The following is a 19283-nucleotide window of genomic DNA, read 5'->3' as shown; positions in this document are numbered from 1 at the left end:
GTTATCTACTCCTTCTATCTTAAATTAACCCATTTCTATTAATCTATAAGTTGTCACGTGGCTCATGGCTTACCATTACCTTACATCCTCCTTGTCATGGCTGCAGCTGGCAGTATCTCTCTGCCTCCGCCTTCCACTTCCCAGAACTCTCTTCTCTCCTTGTCCCGCCTATACTTCCTGCCTGGCTACTGGCCAATCAGTGTTTTATTTTAACCAATCAGAGCAACACATTTGACATACTTGAACATCCCACAGCAAGCAATCCATAGCATAAAAAGAGGATAAATAAGTCCCTCCTGAGTCCTGAGTCTTGGCTACCTACAACCTTCCCACCACCTCCCTCCCTCCCTCTCCCTCTCCAGCCTTACTCCTACCAAGGTTTTTTGTTTTGTTTCATTTTTTTCTGTTTTCCTTTGGTTGGGCAAGTCTGGCTCTCTCAGGCTTGAGTCCAGTCAGCATTCTGAGCCACATGCCTCTGCATACCTGGGTGGAACCAAGACTCTTGGTCCCTGTCACACATTCGGCTGAGTGCCCATCACTTAGAACACTCTTCCGCTGGACCCTGTAGTAAGTATGGTGTCTCCCCAATGTGTAGTTTGTGGTGGACACAGTAGGGACACAACCTTGCCCCTTGGTAAAGTAACTGCAGCTACCCTGAATTCAATTGTCTAAGCCACTTTTTTTTTTTTATTTTTTAATGAACTCTGATAGCAAAGGAAAGGGAGTTGAGGCCAGGCTGCCAATGATACAATGGTTCTCACTGTGAGTGTGTGGCCATCCATCGTCTAGCCACCCCTCCCCCCAACCCTTCTAGGCAAGTAACTAAGAAGTAGCTGGAAATCACTCACCCCCTGGACCACCCCTGTGAAAGAGGAAGGAAGTGGGAAGTGATGCCTCCAGGATCCCCTGACTCTCACACAGTTATGAGAAGGAGCAGGGGAGAGGCCTCTGGTCCAGGGAGAAACCAAGGCAGCAACTTCTGCTCACATGTCATGGTCCCTCCCCCAAGATTGAGGCTCTCCAGGAAAATATCTGTTGCCTCCAATGCCCATCAGTTCTAGAAGGGATGCCCCAGGACCAGGCCGGCACTTTCTGCATTTCCCATTAATTTCTCCCCAGTTGCCTTTGTGGAGGCTCTTCTTGCTGTGATTGTGATTATTTGGGATTTTCCTGGCTGTGGCTGCATCCTCGAATCTCCCACTGTGTGATCCTCCCAGCTCTCAAAGCTCCAGCCTCCTGGAGGACCAGAGGGTGGCCCGGTGTGACTCAGACACCTTCCTGCTTAGTGTCACCACAAATGTAATTAGCTTGTGATTTGCACTGGCCCCTGCCTGGTGAGAGGCCTGGTGATAAGCCTGTTTGGCAGCTCTGGTGTCAGAGAGTGTCCCTGGGCCCAGCCATTACCCACCCAAGTTCCTTGGACTACAGCGGACGTTCATCTTTCATGTCGGGTCTGTGGACTTGTTCTCTTTTTATCTGTTTTCCAGGCAGACCCTTCCCATGATCCTCCACACCCAAACCTGAGCAGGACTCTGTGGGAAGTAGCAACACTCATTTTATCTGAAAACTCACACCCCTAAAACAGCACTAGGTCTTCTGAAAGCTCCTATGGCATCAGAAGCAGCTGACAAACCTTGTCCCCCACCCTTAGAACCGACCATCTGCTGCCTGGTTCATGCCTACCAGGGTACCCATTCTCTGTGGCCCACTCACTGCAGTACATAATGTCTTTTCACCATGCTCCCCCCGCCTGCCCACTTTGTCCACATTGCTCATCTCAACACCTGACATTGCTGCTCCCCTTGGGGAAGCTTCAGCTCCCAAAGTGGGTGACTGAAGAACTGAACAGGGCAGGCAGGTGGCATGTGCCTGTTGTTCAGCTCCTGGTGTGGTTGAGGCAGGGAGGTTGCAACTAAGTCAATAAGGACCTCTGCTCTAAATTTAAATAATAATAATAATAATAATAAGTGCTGGGGATGCCACTGGGCTAGAGAGACTGCCTAGGGTGTGTGAGGCCCTGAGTTCAATCCCCAGCATTGCAAAACAAATGAGTCAATAGGAAAAACAGCATGCCAGGCAGTGAAAAGAAAACTTGGAGAAAAGGCAGCTGGGGCTGGGGTTGTAGCTCGGTTGGTAGAGTGCTTGCCTTGCACAGAAGAAGCCCTGGGTTCAATCTCCAGTGCTGCATAAGAACAGGGATGGTGGCGCACACCAGCAATCCCAGCACTCAGGAGGCAGAAGCAGGAGGATCACAAATTCAAGGCCATCCTCTGATAGTTTACAAGTTAGCAACTTTGAGGCCAGCGGGGCTAGAAAAATCCTGTTTCCAAAGGAAGAGAAGAACGATGGGGATGTTCTAGGGAAATGAGCTCTTAGGAGAGTCCTCTCTACTGAGATGACATTGAAAGAGAGACCTCTAAAGTGAAGACATTTCGTGGAAGGATATTCTAGGCAGAAGAAATCCTGAGGGCATGGCTCTGAGGCAGGAGCATGCACTCAATCCCAGTACTTGGGGAAGCAGAGACAGGAGGTCTTCAGAGCTGGCTGGCTAGGCAGTCTAGCTGAATTAGTAAACTCCAGGTTCAGTGAGAGCTTGAGTCTCAACAATTAAAGTGGACAGCCATTGAAGACACCTGATGTGGTCCTCTGGTCTTCATAAGTACATGCACACATACATGTGCGCACGCGCACGCACACACACACACACACACACACACACACACACACAATATAGATGGCAGTATAAGGGGAGAATCAGATGTCCTCAGAGGAGCTGGGTACCAGATAACAGAGTCTTCTTGACTCTATGGTATTCCCAAAGAGCAGAGGTGCTCAATGTTCAATATTGGGGGTTACAGAGAAGTAGAACATGGCAGGGTGTTTTTCTTTTGCAGGGGTGGGTAGTTTTAGCTCAGTGGTCAGACAGGCATCTATACATATATTATTATCCATAGAACTGTAGAACAAAATGTGAGTTATACTGCATGTTAATTTATGAAGTATTGAAGATGTCCCCAACACCCCCCCTAAAAGATGAGGTGAGCGGAACCAGCATCAGCAGCACCTATGGGGGGGGGGGTTTCCAGTATTGAAGATGTCCCCAACACCCCCCCTAAAAGATGAGGTGAGCGGAACCAGCATCAGCAGCACCTATGGGGGGGGGGGTTTCCAGGCTAAATGACACCACTGTCGTAAATCAGCAAGCATGTAGGATTCATATGACAGAAAGGCATCTCTGGTTCAAGCCTGACATGCAACCCGTGGCCAGGGAGGGGAAACTGAGGCAGACAAACTAGAATGAAAGTAAAGAAGGTAGCAGGGCTGAAGTATCTGGAGCATGTATGAGCTCTGCTGTGCTGGGTCCCAAGAGTACGGACTATCTGCTCAGGAATAAGGATAGGAAGGAAGGAAAGGAGGGAGGGAGGGAGGGAGGGAGGGAGGGAGGGAGGAAAGAAGGAAGGAAGGAAGGAAGGAAGGAAGGAAGGAAGGAAGGAAGGAAGGAAGCCAGCCAGCCTCAAGGCAATAGACTGAAGGCCCCATGTGTAGCTAGGCTTTGAGAGATTCCCACAATGCACTTGGCCATGGGCTACAAAATGGGAACTGTTAATTCAGACACACTTCCACTGGCCTCTGTGTGAGTACATCACAACTCCCCAAGAGCTGGGGCAAGCGGAGGGAGGTGTGCTTGCACAGGTGAAGAGCACCTGCCACACTCTGCAGCGCCCCACCCACCCGGGATGAAAATGTCGGCTCTCTAGTCTTCTTCCCTGAAAGTGCCAGCTGCCAGTCGGATTGAATTAGATTTCACAGGACTTTTTTTTTTTTTTCCTTTCCAATACGTGGAATTCGCCAGCAAATTACTCTTAAAGAGGGAAAATCAATCATTTGGAGCAGAGATAAGCTGAAGGCAAGGCAGCCTGGGATTGATCCCATCTGTGCAGGCGTGTGTGGAATTCGATGGATAACCTGGGGCAGCAGGGGAGTAGCGCAGGGTGTGGGGGTGTGCACAGGGGAGAAGAGAAGGAGGAGAGTAGAGTAACAGGAGCGTCTGGTCCATCTGGGCTGGAATAACAAAGGGGCACACTAGCCTCCTTTTGGAGGCAGGAGAGTCTTAATACCAAGGAGAGGGAGGATCTGGCTGTGTGGCAAGAGACACTTCCTGGTCCATAGATGTCACCTCTGTCTGGGTTCCCACATGTCAGAAGGGTGGCTCTGGGGTCCCTCTCATTAAGTGCCATCAAGAGCTGGCATCCCATTCAGGAAGATTCTAGTCACCACTACAAGTCAAAGGTTTGCCCTCCTTTGAGATTGGGGTTTTGATGTGTGCATGGGCTGGGGGTGGGGGGTGACACTAAGTGTCCACACTTTCAGACAGAAAGTGAAGGAAGGATGAGCCAAGGGACACAGAGGGGAGGAGAGAGGGAGAGAGAGAGAGAGAGAGAAGGGCAAGATGGAGTGGGAGGAAATTCTTCAATTGGAGGACATCAAGTAATTCATGAGTGTGTAGGAGAAGCCCCCAAGGCAAGAGTAGTGTGTTACAGACTGGGAAACTGAGGCATGAGAAAAAAGATCTTTCCCCCATCATCCATCAGTGGGTGGTGGCTCCAGAGAAGACATTCCCAGCTTTAGGCCTGGCTGCTCAGAGGCCCAAACTGGGAAGGCAGGTCTTGGGGTAGGAGGCGAGGCAGTAGCTTCTCTCTGTGCAGAGAGAAGGGGACTCTCTGAGCTTCTGGGGGGAGGGCCGACAGACCTAGAACTCTGGAAAGGACAGTGGGACCCACGTACTGACCATGGGAGACAGTTCCATCTCTGGTCCCCAAGGGGAGCTGGAGACAGAGTTGGTGACCTCCATGGGGTCCTCTACTGCCTCCTGGACTTTGTCATCCAGATAGGCAGCCTGGGTGCAGAGGGTCAAGGCAGTGGCCTGGGGCAGTCAAGGACAGAAGTCTAGTGGTCTGTAGGTACAGAGGTGGGAGGGAGAAGCAGCTTACTCTAAGAGACATGGGGGGGGGGGTCTCCTCTGTGCCAAGGCCACTTCACCATGTCTGATTGGGATTAATTAAGTGGAAGGATGGACAAAAGAGTGATAAAGAACACATCTCGTCAGCTTTGATTTTCTGCCACTCAATAGCATGAATGAGCTCAACAGAGAGCAAGGGAACCGTGTAGTTTGTGCTGAGGGTAGGAGTGGACGGTCCCTGCATCCCTGACACACATCCCATTGCAGGACTTCCTCTGCCTGCCCCTCTCACCCCCACCCCAGCCAAGGTCTCACCTCAGCCCTCCTCAGGAGTGCCTTCCCTCCCACCCCACACCTACTAACTAAAACTACAGCAATGGTTCCCTGGAAGGAACGTCTGTCCAGGCAACTACCCCGATGTTGCAGCTTGCCCTCGATAGTCTGTTAGGTGGACAGCACTTCCCCCATTTTGCAGATGAGGAAATCGGGTCTCACTGGAGAAAAATCATTTGTGTGAAACTGGTAAACTAAAGAGGGGGGTGCCTGAGTCTGGGCTCAGGTCTGACTCCTCAAGGTGTTTTAGTCTTGTTGGTTTGTGGTGTGAGAGTGTGTGTGTGTGTATGTGTGTGTAGAGACATGTATGTAAAAGCCAGGGGTTGACTCAGGGGATCTTCTCTTCACCTTGTTTTCTTAGACAGAATCTCTCATTGGCTTTCAGCTCACTCCTCTGCTAGGTTGGCTGGCCAGCAGGTCCCAGAAATTATTCTGTCTATGTCTCTGCCACCCTACTGCTTCTCGATATTACAGGTGTACTCTGCGCCTGATATTTTCACGGATGCTGGGGACCGAACTCAGGACCTTATGCTTGCAAAGCAAGTGCTTTTACTCACTGAGCCATCCCCCCAGCCCTGGTTATAACCACTGCTAAGCTTTGGTGTTCCCCACCAGATTTGTGGTTGCGGGATTCTTCTGTGGCAGGTCTGAACTCCGTGCAGTATTTCTAAAGAGCATGGCACCGACTCTGGGGACCCTCTCTGCACCCCAATTCCTTATCCTGGGTCTCAGCACAAGTTAAATGGCTCTTACCAGCCCATGGAGATCCCAGGAGTCACTTGTCTCAGGAAAGAGTCCACATGTCAGAGAGGGCAAGCCCCACTGTACCCCCTTCACAGATGGATAAAGTGAGGACAGGATGTAGAAACTGGCAAGGAAGTTTAGGGGTTGGAGCCCTGAAAATGAAGAGTTTTATTATCATCCTTGGTCAGAAATAGGACATACCATTGGTGTTTAGGTCAGAAATGGTAGAAGGCATTTTGGATTTTTATCTCTTTCCCAACAAATACCCATCTAGAAGCCTATTCGTGAGGGTATGACCAAAGCTTGAATTTAGGCACAAAGTTGTTTTTAATAGTTTCAGAATTGAATCTAGATTTTTATGGTAAAAGTGGCTATATACAGCCATTCCCCAATTTTTAGGGTTACCTTTTTAAAAGAGGGAACACTAGAGTAGTCTTAATTGGGGTTCTGTTGGGGTCTGTAAAGGGAAAGCCATTTCCTGTAACAGAGAAACCAAGATTCCAGAGAGACTGAGCCAGCCTCATCCCCTGCATCACGCCACCAGGTCACTGGCCTGGCAGTGCCAATGGCCAACAACAGAGAGCAAAGAAAGAATCCACTGCGTCACCCTAACAGGACATGTGTGCTGGGCCAAGGGACTGGTCTGCAGGCCTTAGGCCCTGGAGGAGGCCTGGGCGTGGGATGTGCACTGAGACCTTGCACACTCTGGGAACCAATGAGCTGCAGAGGGATGGAGGACGCTCAACAGACATCAGTTCATGCCGCAGGTGCCCTGTTCCTCTCCTGTGGGCTCGAACACTCAGGAACCAGCATTCGCAGAAGGCCCAGTTCATGATAACACACCCCACTCCACTTGATCAGGAGACCACTGTAGCAAACTCATGGACCCAGTTCCATTAGCTTAGTGGCAAGGAGTAAGGGCAGGGCCCACTGTGACCACCCCTGGTGGCCCTCCCCTTCCAGAAGCTGAAGGTGGGGGACGAGGTTAGGGGAGCTGTCCATGCTGCCTCTTCTGGCAGCCTGCAGATAAGGGACTGACCTCTGCAGGGAACAGCAAGGCTACAGTCAGCAAGAGCAATTGGGGAAAGGCAGCAGGGGGCTAGGAATGATTCAGTGTGCAGCCCCACCCGGAAGAGACATAAAACCGAGCCTTGGAGAGGTCTCCAGCCAGCAGCCGCTGGCTCCTCCACCTTGGGAGCCGGCTGTAGCTCACCTTAGGGACCACGGCCCCACCAATCAGCCTTCTGATCACCTCACGCAGCTGGAGTAGAATTTAATCCCCTGCCCCCCAGGCTCCTCTCCACACACACTGGGCTCCCCTTTGATGTCCTTTTTTTTTTTTTTTTTTTTTTTTTTTTTTATCTCCCTTTCCAACAAGATTGTCCCTTAACAGCTCCGGAAATGCCTCCTGCCACCTCTAGCAGCAGGAAGGCAGCCCTATAGGGAGGGGGGGGACACCATCCTTTCTGGGCCATTTGTGGCATGGGGAAAGTGGGGGGGAACAGCTGTGCCCCACCCCCCATGCCAGCTTAGAGTACACCTGAGGGTGGAGGGATTCAAAAGCTTCTTTGATGGCTGTGTATCTTTTTCTTTCTCTCTTTTGTTTTTCGAGACAGGGTTTCTCCATGGTAACTTTGGAGTCTGTCCTGGAACTCGCTTTGTAAACCAGGCTGGCCTCGAACTCACAGAGATCCGCCTGGCTCTGCCTCCCAAGTGCTGGGATTAAAGGCGTGCGCCACCGCCACCCAGCTTGCTGTGTATCTTGAATAGCTGACCTCCAGGGCCCTTGTAGAGGGGCTGGGCAAGTGCTGACGTCACACAAGTGTGTGTCACACATGTTGGAGCAAAAAGTTGGAGGCCATTGAGACAAAAGGCCCCCAGGCCAGGGCTGTAGTTTTGCACCAACTTAGCACAGGAGGTGAGTTTCTCTCACATCCCCATCCCAGCAGATGAGAGGTCCCAGCTTGGGCCTGCCAGGAACTGGCCCTCTAGAAGGGAGAGGCTGAGGATAGGAGGACCGGCAGAGGTGATTCTGGGAAGCCTAAGGGCAGTAGCACACCAGGTCCTGACAACTGAGGGGTCCAAGCCTGAGCCCCTGGGGTAGATCAGGAGAGGACAGACCTTAGTCTCTGAGACTCACAGAGGTCTCATCAAGAGGCCAGAGAAAGGACGAGGAAGATGACCGAGTCAGTAAAGTGCCTGCCACGTAAGTGTGGGACATGAGTTTGATTCCCCAGCTCCCACCTCGATGCTAGGTGTGGTAGCACATGATTAAAATCCTTCTGCTGGGAAGACAGGGACCGTACCTTGAGGCTCCCTGACCAGCTAGCTTTATCAACTTAGCCACATTGGTGAGCCCCAGATCTTAGTAAGCCTGTACTAAAAAAACAAGGTGACCCCTAGGCACTTGAGAATGGAACCTGAGATGGATCTCTGACCTCCACATCCGTGCTCATACACACATGCACCCATACTGGCACATACACATGCATACTCCAAAAAAATGGAGGTGGGCTAGAGGGCTGCCCTGAGGGTCTAAACAAAAACACTGTGCTGCGCAAAACTCATGCCATCCTTCCAAGAGGCTCTTTAGTTCCCACGGATGGCTTCTGGGCCAACTGGGACCCCGTCTCCATGTGGTTCTGCTGCCTTCTCTGTTCCCCTGTCCCGTCTTGCAGATCATCCTAATTAATGCTCAAGCGTGTTCCTTCCTTAGTGTCGGCTGGTCCCCAGTGGCTCTCGTGTGTTGGCATACACTGAGATCTGGTGGAGCGGGGGTGCTGGGACGCACTCCAGAGGCTCTGGTTCAATCAACCGGAAGCAGGTGGCCCACAAATGTGTGTACCAGGCTTTTTCTTTTGGGCCACCAACCAGCTCCCAAATCATGACATAGAGACTAACTATTTTTGAATGTTCAGCCTTAGTCTAGCTTTTATTTTAACTTGTTTCTCTTTATCTACATTTTGCCTCCAGACATTTTAACTTTCTTTCTTTCTGTGTATCTTACATCCCTGCTGTCTCCATGTCTGGCTGGCAGCTGCCTGGCTTCTGGCCCCAGGCATGTCCCTCTATTTCTCCCTTCTCCTCCTCCTCGTCTTCCTCCTCCTCCTTCTCCTCATCTTCCTTCTCTTTCTAGCCTAGATTTCTCCTCCTACTTACTCTCTCTGCCCACCAGCCCTGCCTGTCCCTCTCCTGCCTAGCTATTGGCCATTCAGCTTTTTATCAGACCAATCAGATGCCTTAGGCAGGCAAGGTGAAACAAACGCAACACATCTTTGCATAATTAAACAAATGTAGCAGAAACAATGTAACACATCTTTACACCATTAACAAAGGCAGCATAATCCAATGTAACACGTATTTACATAGTTAAAGCAATCTCTACAACAAATGTGCCTTTCTAGCCAGCTCCCAAGAGATGGCAGTGGAGATGCTATGGGATACCAGTACCACACTCTGAGAAAGCCGCTCCTGTCTGCCATAGTCTCCAGAGAGAATTAATCAAAGAGAGGAGACTGATTCTGAATGTGGACAATCCCATCCCATAGCCCAGGGGCCTAGAGGGAATAAAAATAGAAGAAAAGGGAGCTGTGGCTGCAGCTCAGTGGTAGAGTGCTGACTTGCCTGACATGAAGTCCTGGGTTCAATCCCCAGCTCTGAGTGAACCAGACATGGTGGCACATACTTGTAATCCCGGAACTTAGGAGGGAGAAGAAGGGGATCAGGAATTCAAGGTCATCTCAGCTGCATAGCAAGTTGAAGACTAGCCTGAGATATGAGGTCAGGACAATGGACGAAAACAGCTGTCTTGGACATTTTCTCTCTGCTTCTTGGCTGCCTTGATGTGAGCGACTCTGCTCCCCAGCTCCTCCCTGCTATGATGAATTAAAGCTCCTAAAACTGTAAGGCATAATGAAGTGTGCCTCCTTGAAGTGGTTTTTGAAGAAGCCTGTCGCCCCTGGTAACGACAGTGCTGACCACAGGGCCGACATGCTCCTTATTGAACATCAGCACTGCAGTGGGGGGTCCTACATCAGAATCCCGCTCCCTTTGCTTGTGGGGCAGGATGCACTGGCCTGGAACCTGGGCCTGGGCTCTTACCCCGCCCCTCTACACACACACACCTTGCAGCCACCCCAAGTGGCTCACCTAACCTCTCTGAACCAAATGTCTCATGAGGGATCTTCACTGTCACCATGCCCCACTGTCCTTTGGGGAAGGATGTAAGGGACAGCCGCTGAGGCTGTGACCTTCTTCTACGTATTATATGTCAGGGGCTCCCAGCATTCCAGAGTGGCCACAGAGGAGACCAGCAATGCAATGGGGACACTCTGCAGCCTTTAAGAGAACTGAGAAAGGACTAGGGCAGTAGTTCTCCTGGTAAGGTGCCTGCTGGGCAAACGTGAGGACCCGAGTTCAAATCCTTAGAGCAAGGAAAGCTAGGCATGGCAGCATGCACCTGTAACCTCAGCGCGGGGGGCAGGGGAGGGAGAGAGAGCTGGATTCCCGAAGCAAGCCAGTCAGCCTAGCCCAACTGATACGTTTCCGGTTCAATGAACTAAAACTAAAAGATGGAGAGCAATCGAGGAAAGATATCTGTGGTTCACCTCTGGCCTCTACACTCACACGTGTGCGTGCGCGCGCGCCCACGCGCGCAAACACACACACACACACACACACACACACACACACACACACACGCCTACACTAGCAAGCACCTGTAGGGCAAGGCAACTCTTCACACTTGCCTAGTGCTGGGAGGTGCCTCTGGCAGGAGGCGCTCCAAAGGTCTGCGGCCATCCCAGGCAGCAGCAGCTCCTGAGTATGGTCAGGGGCCCATCACCAAGGTGGAGGTGTAAGGAGGAGGGAGAATGTGCTTCTGTTTGTATCCAACGGGAGGCATCCTTGTGTGTGCATAAAGAGATCTCCCTCACAGCGTGGGCCTCCTGGGACAGGGACCGGAGAACAGGGTGAGGGGCCGTCCCCAGGAGTGATATGAAACTTTGAGGAACAGTTCCCAAGTTTCAGGCTTCCTCTTCCTCTTCCTCTTCCTCTTCCTCTTCCTCCAGAGTGTTAAGAAAATAAAAAGGCGGCAGTGGTGGTTGCTGGTTTCTGCAGTGTTTCTCTCCAGGCTTCTGGAAGCAGAATGTGGGGATGTGGCGCCTCATCTCACAGCTCACTCTAGGGTCACCTGGACTGGAGGAGAGCACAGAGAGGAACAGGCCCTCCTATGGCCTCACCTCCCCTGCATCGCCCCAGGCTCATGCCCCACCCTCTTTCCTCCCCCCTCCAGCACCCCTGCCTCAGCTGCCGACTCTGAGGCCTCAGGGTTCTGGACCTGTACCACAGGCTAGACTCCCAGGATTCCTTGCAGCCCCTCTCCTTTACACTGACCAGTGATACATTGTCTCTTCTCTGTTTCCTTCTCTCCCACCTGTGGCTCCTCCTTGTCCCTGCCTCTCTGACTGACCATTCTCACTGACAGAACTTGGTAAGTGAGCCTTGAAGGGCAGGGAGGGCTGGGGGAGCAGGGAGCATCACAGAGAACCTTCCTCTGCCCCAGCGGGCACAGCCCAGACGACCCTCCCCCCACACACATACCTTCTCAGGCCTGTGAATGCTGTCCGTGGTCAAGAGTCCAGGGTTCAGGGGAGAGAGTATCGGTGTCACCTGTTCAGAACTGTCACACTCCATTGCCTTTGGCTATTAGTGTCCTTTCAGGCATTTAATTGGTCCCCTCCAGCTGATGGAATGGATCCTGCCGGAGAGACCCTAAAATTCTGCAGCCCCGGAAGGCTCAGAGTAGCACTGTCCTGTCTGTACAGTAGTCTCCAGGAAGCTGTTCTGGGCTGGGAGCTCTCGGGTGTCCCCTACAGCCTGCTTTGACTCCAGAATAGGCTGAAAGAGGTTGATGGTGCTTGGTCGCCATATCCTGTTCACAATCCCTATCCCAAGGACAGGCACAGTTGCCCCTGGCTCTGAGAACAGACAGACACAAGTACCTCACCTTGCTAGTCCAGGGAGATGCCCACCTACCGGTGGGTAGGCAGAAAGCTCTGAGGACTCAGATGTCCGGCCTCTGGCTTCTGCAGTTCCTCAGAACACCTGCCTTGGCAGGGGACAGGTGGGGACCAGGTCAGCTCAGCATGGAAAGGCTTCTGGGGTCAGATGATGCCTGGTTGTCCCCTCTTACTGTGAAGAGCTTGCAGAAGGGAGCGGCCCCAACTCCTGGGTCCCCTGGGAAGCCATGATTACACTGCACCCTTGAGTTCAACCACAAGGGGCCTGTCCACTTGGTGGAGCATTAGATGGATGGGTTACATAAGAGCCAGAGACTCATCTCAGGTTGGACATCACTGGACCCCCATAGCCAGGCCCAGACAGATACTCCTGGGGGTGTACCATGAAGCAGAAAAGGCCAGACTCAGTCAGCAGACTCTACCTCCACTTTCAGCTTCGGCTCCACCCCCTGAGCTGGAAGAGTCGAGATCACGTGCTTCTGAGCACACCCCTCCATGAGCCTTAGCCTTCTTACCTAGTATGTGGGAAGCCCTAAGGGAAAAGTGACCAGGGTCAAACACTGAGCTGGCAGAAAAGGCTGCCCCCTGAACCCTAAAGCAATGGACTAGAGCTGCTGATGCGGCCGCCCTAGCGTGGTCTCCAGGGAGTGAGGCCCGTGAGTGTCCTTTATCACCCAGTTCCCTGGGTTATTTCCGGGTTGTATATAGCATCCCTGTGTTCTTCCTAACACGTTCTTCCTGTCCTCTCTGGGCCCAGGCCACTCTAGCCACCTCATTTTTTTTCTTTTACTCTTTCCATTTCTCCCTTCATCTCCTCCTGGACCTTTTTTTTTTTTTTTTAAATTTTACATTTTATTTATTTAGTCTGTGATGGGGAGGCCTGCATGGGCCACACACGGCGTACGTGTGGAAGTCAGAGGACAACTTGGCAAGAGTCAGTCCTTTCTTTCTACTCTGTGGGTCCCAGGGATCGAACTCACGTCTTCCGGCTTGATGGCAAATACATTCTACTCTCTGAGCATTGAGCCGTCTCTCCAGCACCCCCCTTGGGTTTTAATGCTGGCAGATGCCCTCTCCCCCTTTGTCACTCCACAGTGGAGACACCACCAGGAGGTGGGAAACGAGAAGGACGTGGAGAAGGACACTTAGAATGTGACAGGGTGACAGAGCCAGAGGAGACTCCTAAACCTGGAGTTGGAGGTGGAGATGGAGCTGGCCAGCATTATCCAAGGGGGGGGGGACTCAAAGAGATGGGGCAGGAAGACCCTCCTCAGCCCGTGCCTCCCCCACTGCACGACAAGGCGGGGTTCCTGCTTCACCCTCCAGTGCCCTCTGCGTCTCCATTCTGGCTCCAACCCCTGACCTGCACACTCTCCAAATGGCTTCTTCACTCTCACGCAGGGTCTGAACAGCATGTTCGAGGTGTACCTAGTGGGCAACAACTCCCACCATTTCATTATCTCTCCAACCTCCGTCCAAGGGAAAGCAGACATCCGCATCCGAGTGGCGATCCCCCTGGACTATGAAACCGTGGACCGCTATGACTTTGACGTAAGTCCCCTTCAGCATCTCCTTGGGCTACCTGGGGTGGGTGGAATAGCATCTCTTTAAGTCCAACCTCCCACCTCTCCTCATTTCCCAGAGAAGCAACAGAGAGGGCAGGGGCTAAATCCTCAAGGAAGGCAAGGAGATGTCTAGGAATAGGGGCAAATTCACCAGACCCGCCGCTTGTGTCCCTGTGGCCCATACTGGCCAGCCCCATACCCAGCATCCCTCCCTAAAGAAGGCCCCGCAGAAGGACTCACAGAACACAGCTGGCCTGGGCCTTGGCTCCAGGGTTAGACCCAGCCCAGACATGGAGAGGTCTAATGGGAGACAGAAAGTCTCCAGAAATGCATGGAAGCTCATGGAGCCCTGCTCTGCTCCCCTAGCTCTTTGCCAATGAGAGTGTACCTGACCACGTGGGCTATGCCAAGGTGAAGATCACCCTCATTAATGAAAATGACAATCGGCCCATCTTCAGCCAGCCTCTCTACAACGTCAGCCTGTATGAGAACATCACTGTGGGGACCTCCGTGCTGACAGTCCTGGTAAGTCCCCATGTCCACAGGGGCCCATAAGCACTTGGATCTTCCCAGAGACACTGAGCATCTGGGTTTCGGGTGCTCCCAAGTGCCTGGAGGCTGTTGGTTGGTGAAAGACAGTGTCGAGATGCTTCTTGAAACGGAGAAAATGGACCAGACTGTGGAGCAATAAGATAGGAAGGGATACTTCAGTGTTTGTTTGTTTTGGTTTTGGTTTTCCAAGACAGGGTTTCTCTGTGTAGCTTTGCGTCTTTCCTGGAACTCACTTGGTAGCCCAGGCTGGCCTCGAACTCACAGAGATCCTCCTGGCTCTGCCTCCCGAGTGCTGGAATTAAAGGCATGCGCCACCCGGCAATACTTCAGTTTTATTTCTTTTCCTTGAAAGGCATATATGCCAGATGATCCAGGAGTCCTAGATATCCCATCTAATCAGTGGGCTGGGTGTTGGCCATCTTTGAGGGGAATGACCCTCCCTATCTGAGTACAAGCAAGCTCACTGATGCTGCCTGGGAAGCCTCAGATGCCTTTGGCCTTTGACAAGCCCTCATCTCCACCTGCAGTTATTGTGAGTATACTAGACAATATACCAGTCAAGGCTCTTGACCACAAGAGGCAGAAACTCTCATACAGTTCAAACAAGAAAGTATTAGCTCATGGAACTTAAAGGTAGAGGTGAGTCCAGGCGTGGCTGTACCCAGGTGTTCATGTAAACAATAATCTGTCATTAGCAGCCAGCTCAGTGCTTCTACAGTGGCTGAGAAGGACAAAGAACCTCCCAGATTTCTTACCAGTTTATTAATGCTAGTGGGGGGAAAATAATTTTTTTCAGTAGCTCCAACCAGTGCTCCAGAGCTGATCTCGGGACATGTGTCACCCTGGCCCCTGACATGTCAGCTATGGGTCACACTTCCCTTAGTGGCTTAGGGATTGGTTCTGTTCAGATTATATGGGCTGACAAGGCAAAAGGGGCATCTAAAATATATTAATTTTAAAAAAATGAGCCAGTTGAGAACAAGCCTAAACTAAGGCCAAGTTTTATAATTAATAAGAAAAAAAAGGGCATCTATTATAAATTTGAATTGGCCACCACGCAGATCAATATGGTAGATGTTACTATGTAAGTTCAGGGTCTGGCCCATCGTAGGCACTCAGTACATGTCAAGTTACCACATCCCCATTCTTGCGCACAAGAGGCCCACAGGGGCCTTGCTGCCATCTCTTGCTCCAAGTGGATGTAGCCTGCTGTAGCAGGCCCCCACCCTAAAGTGTGTTTACTCTGTAGACAGATGGTCTGGAGCAACACTGCACCTCCAGGCCTTTCCATCTGACAGTTATTAATATTTCAAACAGATGTTTAGCTAGTCAGGCCGTCAGATGGAAACCGTGAGTCTGCCACGGCTGTTCTCAGAATCCACGGCTTCCCAGCCCGGGGCTCCCCCAGCCTTCACTGCAATGCCTCGGCAATATATCACTCATTGCCTTGGGCTCCTGGACCCTCTTCCAGCCTCCTAGGCCCTACCCAACAGGATGTACGAAAGGCTCCAGGACTCAAAGGGAATGTGCGTCTCCCATACACCATGGAATGTCAGGGGCAAGGGTGTGTGATAAACAGTCTGTGTACCAGGCAGGTGACAGTGATTATGTCCATAGGTCAAGGATCAAAGAATTCTAGTGTGTGGTCCAGGCCTGGCGGTATCAGGGTACTCTGCATTCTCGGAGTCCTTGCTGGGAGCAGAATTCTGTTTGCATTTGGCATTCCTGTAGATCAGTGATTCTCAACCTTCCTTATGCTGTCACCCTTTAATAAAGTTCTTCATGTTGAAGTGACCCCCACAACCATGATTTGATCACTGCAAGCATTATTTTACATGCAAAATAAATACACCTTTGCTTTTAAAAAAATTATTTCATTTCTACTTCATAACTATAATTTTGCTACTGTTAGGAATCAGAATGTAAATGTCTGATATGCAGGATATCTGATATGTGACCCCTATGAAAGGTCATTTGACCTCCAAAGGGGTCACAGCCCACAGGTTGAGAACCACTGCTGTAGATGGTAGGGCTGGAACACCTGTAGGGCAGGACTGAGGTTGAGGCATGAGCCAAACACTATGTCAGTCTCTGGTGAACATGAGTTAAGCTCTTCAAGCTGGATATACCAGAGCATTAGTAGGCCTGAGCCTACCAACGACCTACCTAGCTCCATCTCTCCCCTCCCTGCCTTTTTTTTGGGGTGGGGGTGCTGCTTCCCCTAAGGTGCTGCCTAGCTCCTGGCAGGTAGCAGGTTTCCTGACTACACTCCACACTACCCCCTCTTTGGCCTCCCAGGTCCACCCCTCACATTTGAGGCCTACCCTCAATCTTCTAACCACCTGGCCATCTTGGCCATTCTCCCCTTTGGATGCAGGTCTCCTGCTTCCCTTGTCTGCCTCAGAAGGGGCCACAGTTACAGCTGCCTGCTCAGAGACTGTGAAATTCCTTCTCCCTGACCTTTTCCATGGTGTTATTAAAATGTTTCATGGGCAGTTGTGTCAGGAAAAAATTATAAAGAGAAAGGAAGATGTTTTAATTTGCACCACAGGCTGAGCGGAGCCTGCGGCAAGGGGCCTGCCCAGCCCCCACCCTGCCACAGCCCTGTTTCTGTGTGGTGGTTCCCTGTGCTGGGGAAAGAGATGGTGTGACAGTGGCCAGGGAAAGCTGGCTCTCATGACCAGTCTGGGCATCCTAGATAGACCAGTGGAACCCGACCTCTCATTTTCTGCTGGCTGGGTTTTGTAGCCCAGGTTTAGAGGTCTACAGAGCCCAGTACTCTCTACTGCAGGAAGCGGGAGTATGGACCTGGAGGTCAAAGTATGACCTTGAGCCCAGCTCTGGTTGCTTGCTTGGGTCATCCCTCAAGAGCACTTCCCTGCTCCACATGTCACCTGAGAAGCAAAGAAAGGGCTTGAGTGTGTCTGGGGTTGCTGCCAGACCTGTACCCAGAATACTTCTGCTGGGGACAGGGGGGGATGGGGATGTCTGGGATGGCCCTCAAGGACCAAGACCTATCTATGTCCTTGGTCTCTTACTGCCTCAGTAGCAATAACTCTGCCCCAGCTGCATAGCTGAGACCCCACTGTAGCCCATGCATAAAGTGGCCATCATTTCCTACCTGTTAAGTATCTTCTGTTACTGCCGTTCTCCAGATGAGGAAGCTGAGGCTGGGAGATGGGGGTTGAGTGGCTTGTCCAGGCCTCCAGAGCTATGATGCAACCTCAGATCTTGAGCAAAGGCTAACCACAGAGGGACTGGGCTGGACCACCAAGTCCTTTCAGCAGTATCCAGGGCTGAGGGCAGAGAGGAGCCAGGGAGGACTCTGCGGATCCCAGAGAACAGGTTTCTGGGTCATCCCAAAATGGACCCTCAAAAACCTCAGGCACCATCGGGAGGATTTCTACCTCTGGGACCAGAGCAGAGACAGTCATGGAGGCATGGGACTGTACCTAGGGAAACAGGAACCTCAGTGTGGCCTGGAACTGTCTGTACAAGACAAGACTCCTGGCATGGGGTATGGCAGGGTATCAGAAGGGCCTGGTAGGGTTTGGGATGCCACAGGATGATGGGAGAGGTTCAAGGTGAGTGTAACCATTCGCTCATCCAACAGATCTCCATTGACTGCTTGCTACATGCTAGGCACATGGCCCGGAGGACAGTGTGTGGGGGGGTCTCTAGTCCTCAGAGAGCTCACACTGCCCTGGAAGAAACTGGCACTGAGAAATGAGTCTTTATAGCTAGTATTACTCTCTGTGATGGAGGCCAGATCGCCATTAGAAATGACCACAGGGTACCTGACCCTGACTAGGGTCAAGGAATACTTCTCCGAGAAAATGGCACTAGAGTAGACATCAGCAGATGAACAAGGGGAGGACATCCAGGAGAGTGAGAAGAAGTGCAAAGGGCCTGTGGCTGGAGTGTGGGAGGGGTGTGCTGTGCAGGGGGCTGAGGTTCTGTTTCTTTGGGGTATGTGCAAAGGGCCTGTGGCTGGAGTGTGGGAGGGGTGTGCTGTGCAGGGGGCTGAGGTTCTGTTTCTTTGGGGTATGTGCAAAGGGCCTGTGGCTGGAGTGTGGGAGGGGTGTGGTGCTCAGGGGGCTGAGGTTCTGTTACTTCAAGGCCAGAGCCCTCAAATGTCTCTCTTCATCGCAAACTGACATCCACTCTAATATGCCCACTGGATTAATGCTCAGATAGCGTGGCCACTTTATATCAAACCACTTCCAGGCCCTCACCTGGAAGACATTTGGGAAACAGTGCCGGGAGCCGGCCTGGCTGTAGCATCTTGGAGACAAGACTTTTTAACTGTCTGTGTGTCATGTTCCCTGGTAGGGGAGGGGAAGGGAGCTGAGGATGAACAGTGTCTGGGAGGGAAGCCACCCCTGGGACAGGCCCAGTTGACAGGGCAGATGTCTCTGACTCCTACAAGGCTTGGAGGCAGGCTCCCATCCCACTCCATCTTCCTATATACTCAGATGAGGCTGCTATGGTCTCTGTCTGTGTCCTAAGTCACCCAGGAGGACCTAGAATCCTGTTTTCCTATGGCTGGCCACTCTTTCTCTAAGACTCGGCTGTCTTTCCTACACAGTGAGAAAGTGGTGCCACCTTGGCTGTCAGGGTACCCAGGGTGGTGAAATGGGTGTGGATGGTACAGGGTATACATATAGTGTCTTGTATTATGGTTGGCCTATTGGCCACTCTGGGAGCTGAGGGCAAGCCTTTGCCTACCATGGTGAGCTTGGTAGTCACAAGCCATGAGACCTCAGTTTTCTTCTCTGTGTCCTGGGGAGGCTTTGCTACCATCCTGCTGAGGATGGTGGTGGTGAGGATGAGTGAAGGGGTCCATGTGAACCCCCGGCTCATTCAGGAGAGCCCCTAGTCACCCTGGTATTCCCAGTGGTCTCACAGCAGTGCCAGCCCATGACAGGTGCCTCCCTTGGAGTTCTGGTCCTGTCCCAGCGATGTAGAACCTCTGTAGTCTCTGAGCCTCTGGGCCCCAATGACATACAAGGAGAACTTTCTGTTCCATTTAACTCGGCCCCAGAGTCAGGGACAGCACCCTGACTGACTGTCTCACTCCCTGCTACATGGTGTGTTTCTCGCTGCCCA

At 51.8% G+C, this 19283-nt stretch overlaps 1 protein-coding gene across 1 annotated transcript in view; it reads left to right on the top strand.

Annotated features, from left to right (window-relative positions):
- Nucleotides 1-19283, top strand: part of Cdh23 (cadherin related 23) — a 380451-nt gene that overhangs the window by 208025 nt on the left and 153143 nt on the right. The window contains exons 12-14 of the mRNA XM_036167012.1: nt 11523-11528; nt 13459-13608; nt 13989-14147. Of these exons, the coding sequence (XP_036022905.1) occupies nt 11523-11528; nt 13459-13608; nt 13989-14147 (315 nt within the window). The remainder of the gene's footprint in view (nt 1-11522; nt 11529-13458; nt 13609-13988; nt 14148-19283) is intronic.

Source organism: Onychomys torridus, chromosome 18 (assembly GCF_903995425.1).
Source record: "Onychomys torridus chromosome 18, mOncTor1.1, whole genome shotgun sequence".
Taxonomy (NCBI): Eukaryota; Metazoa; Chordata; class Mammalia; order Rodentia; family Cricetidae; genus Onychomys; species Onychomys torridus.
The sequence above is the reverse complement of the archived record's forward strand: the minus strand, read 5'-3'. Positions and strand labels throughout refer to the sequence as shown.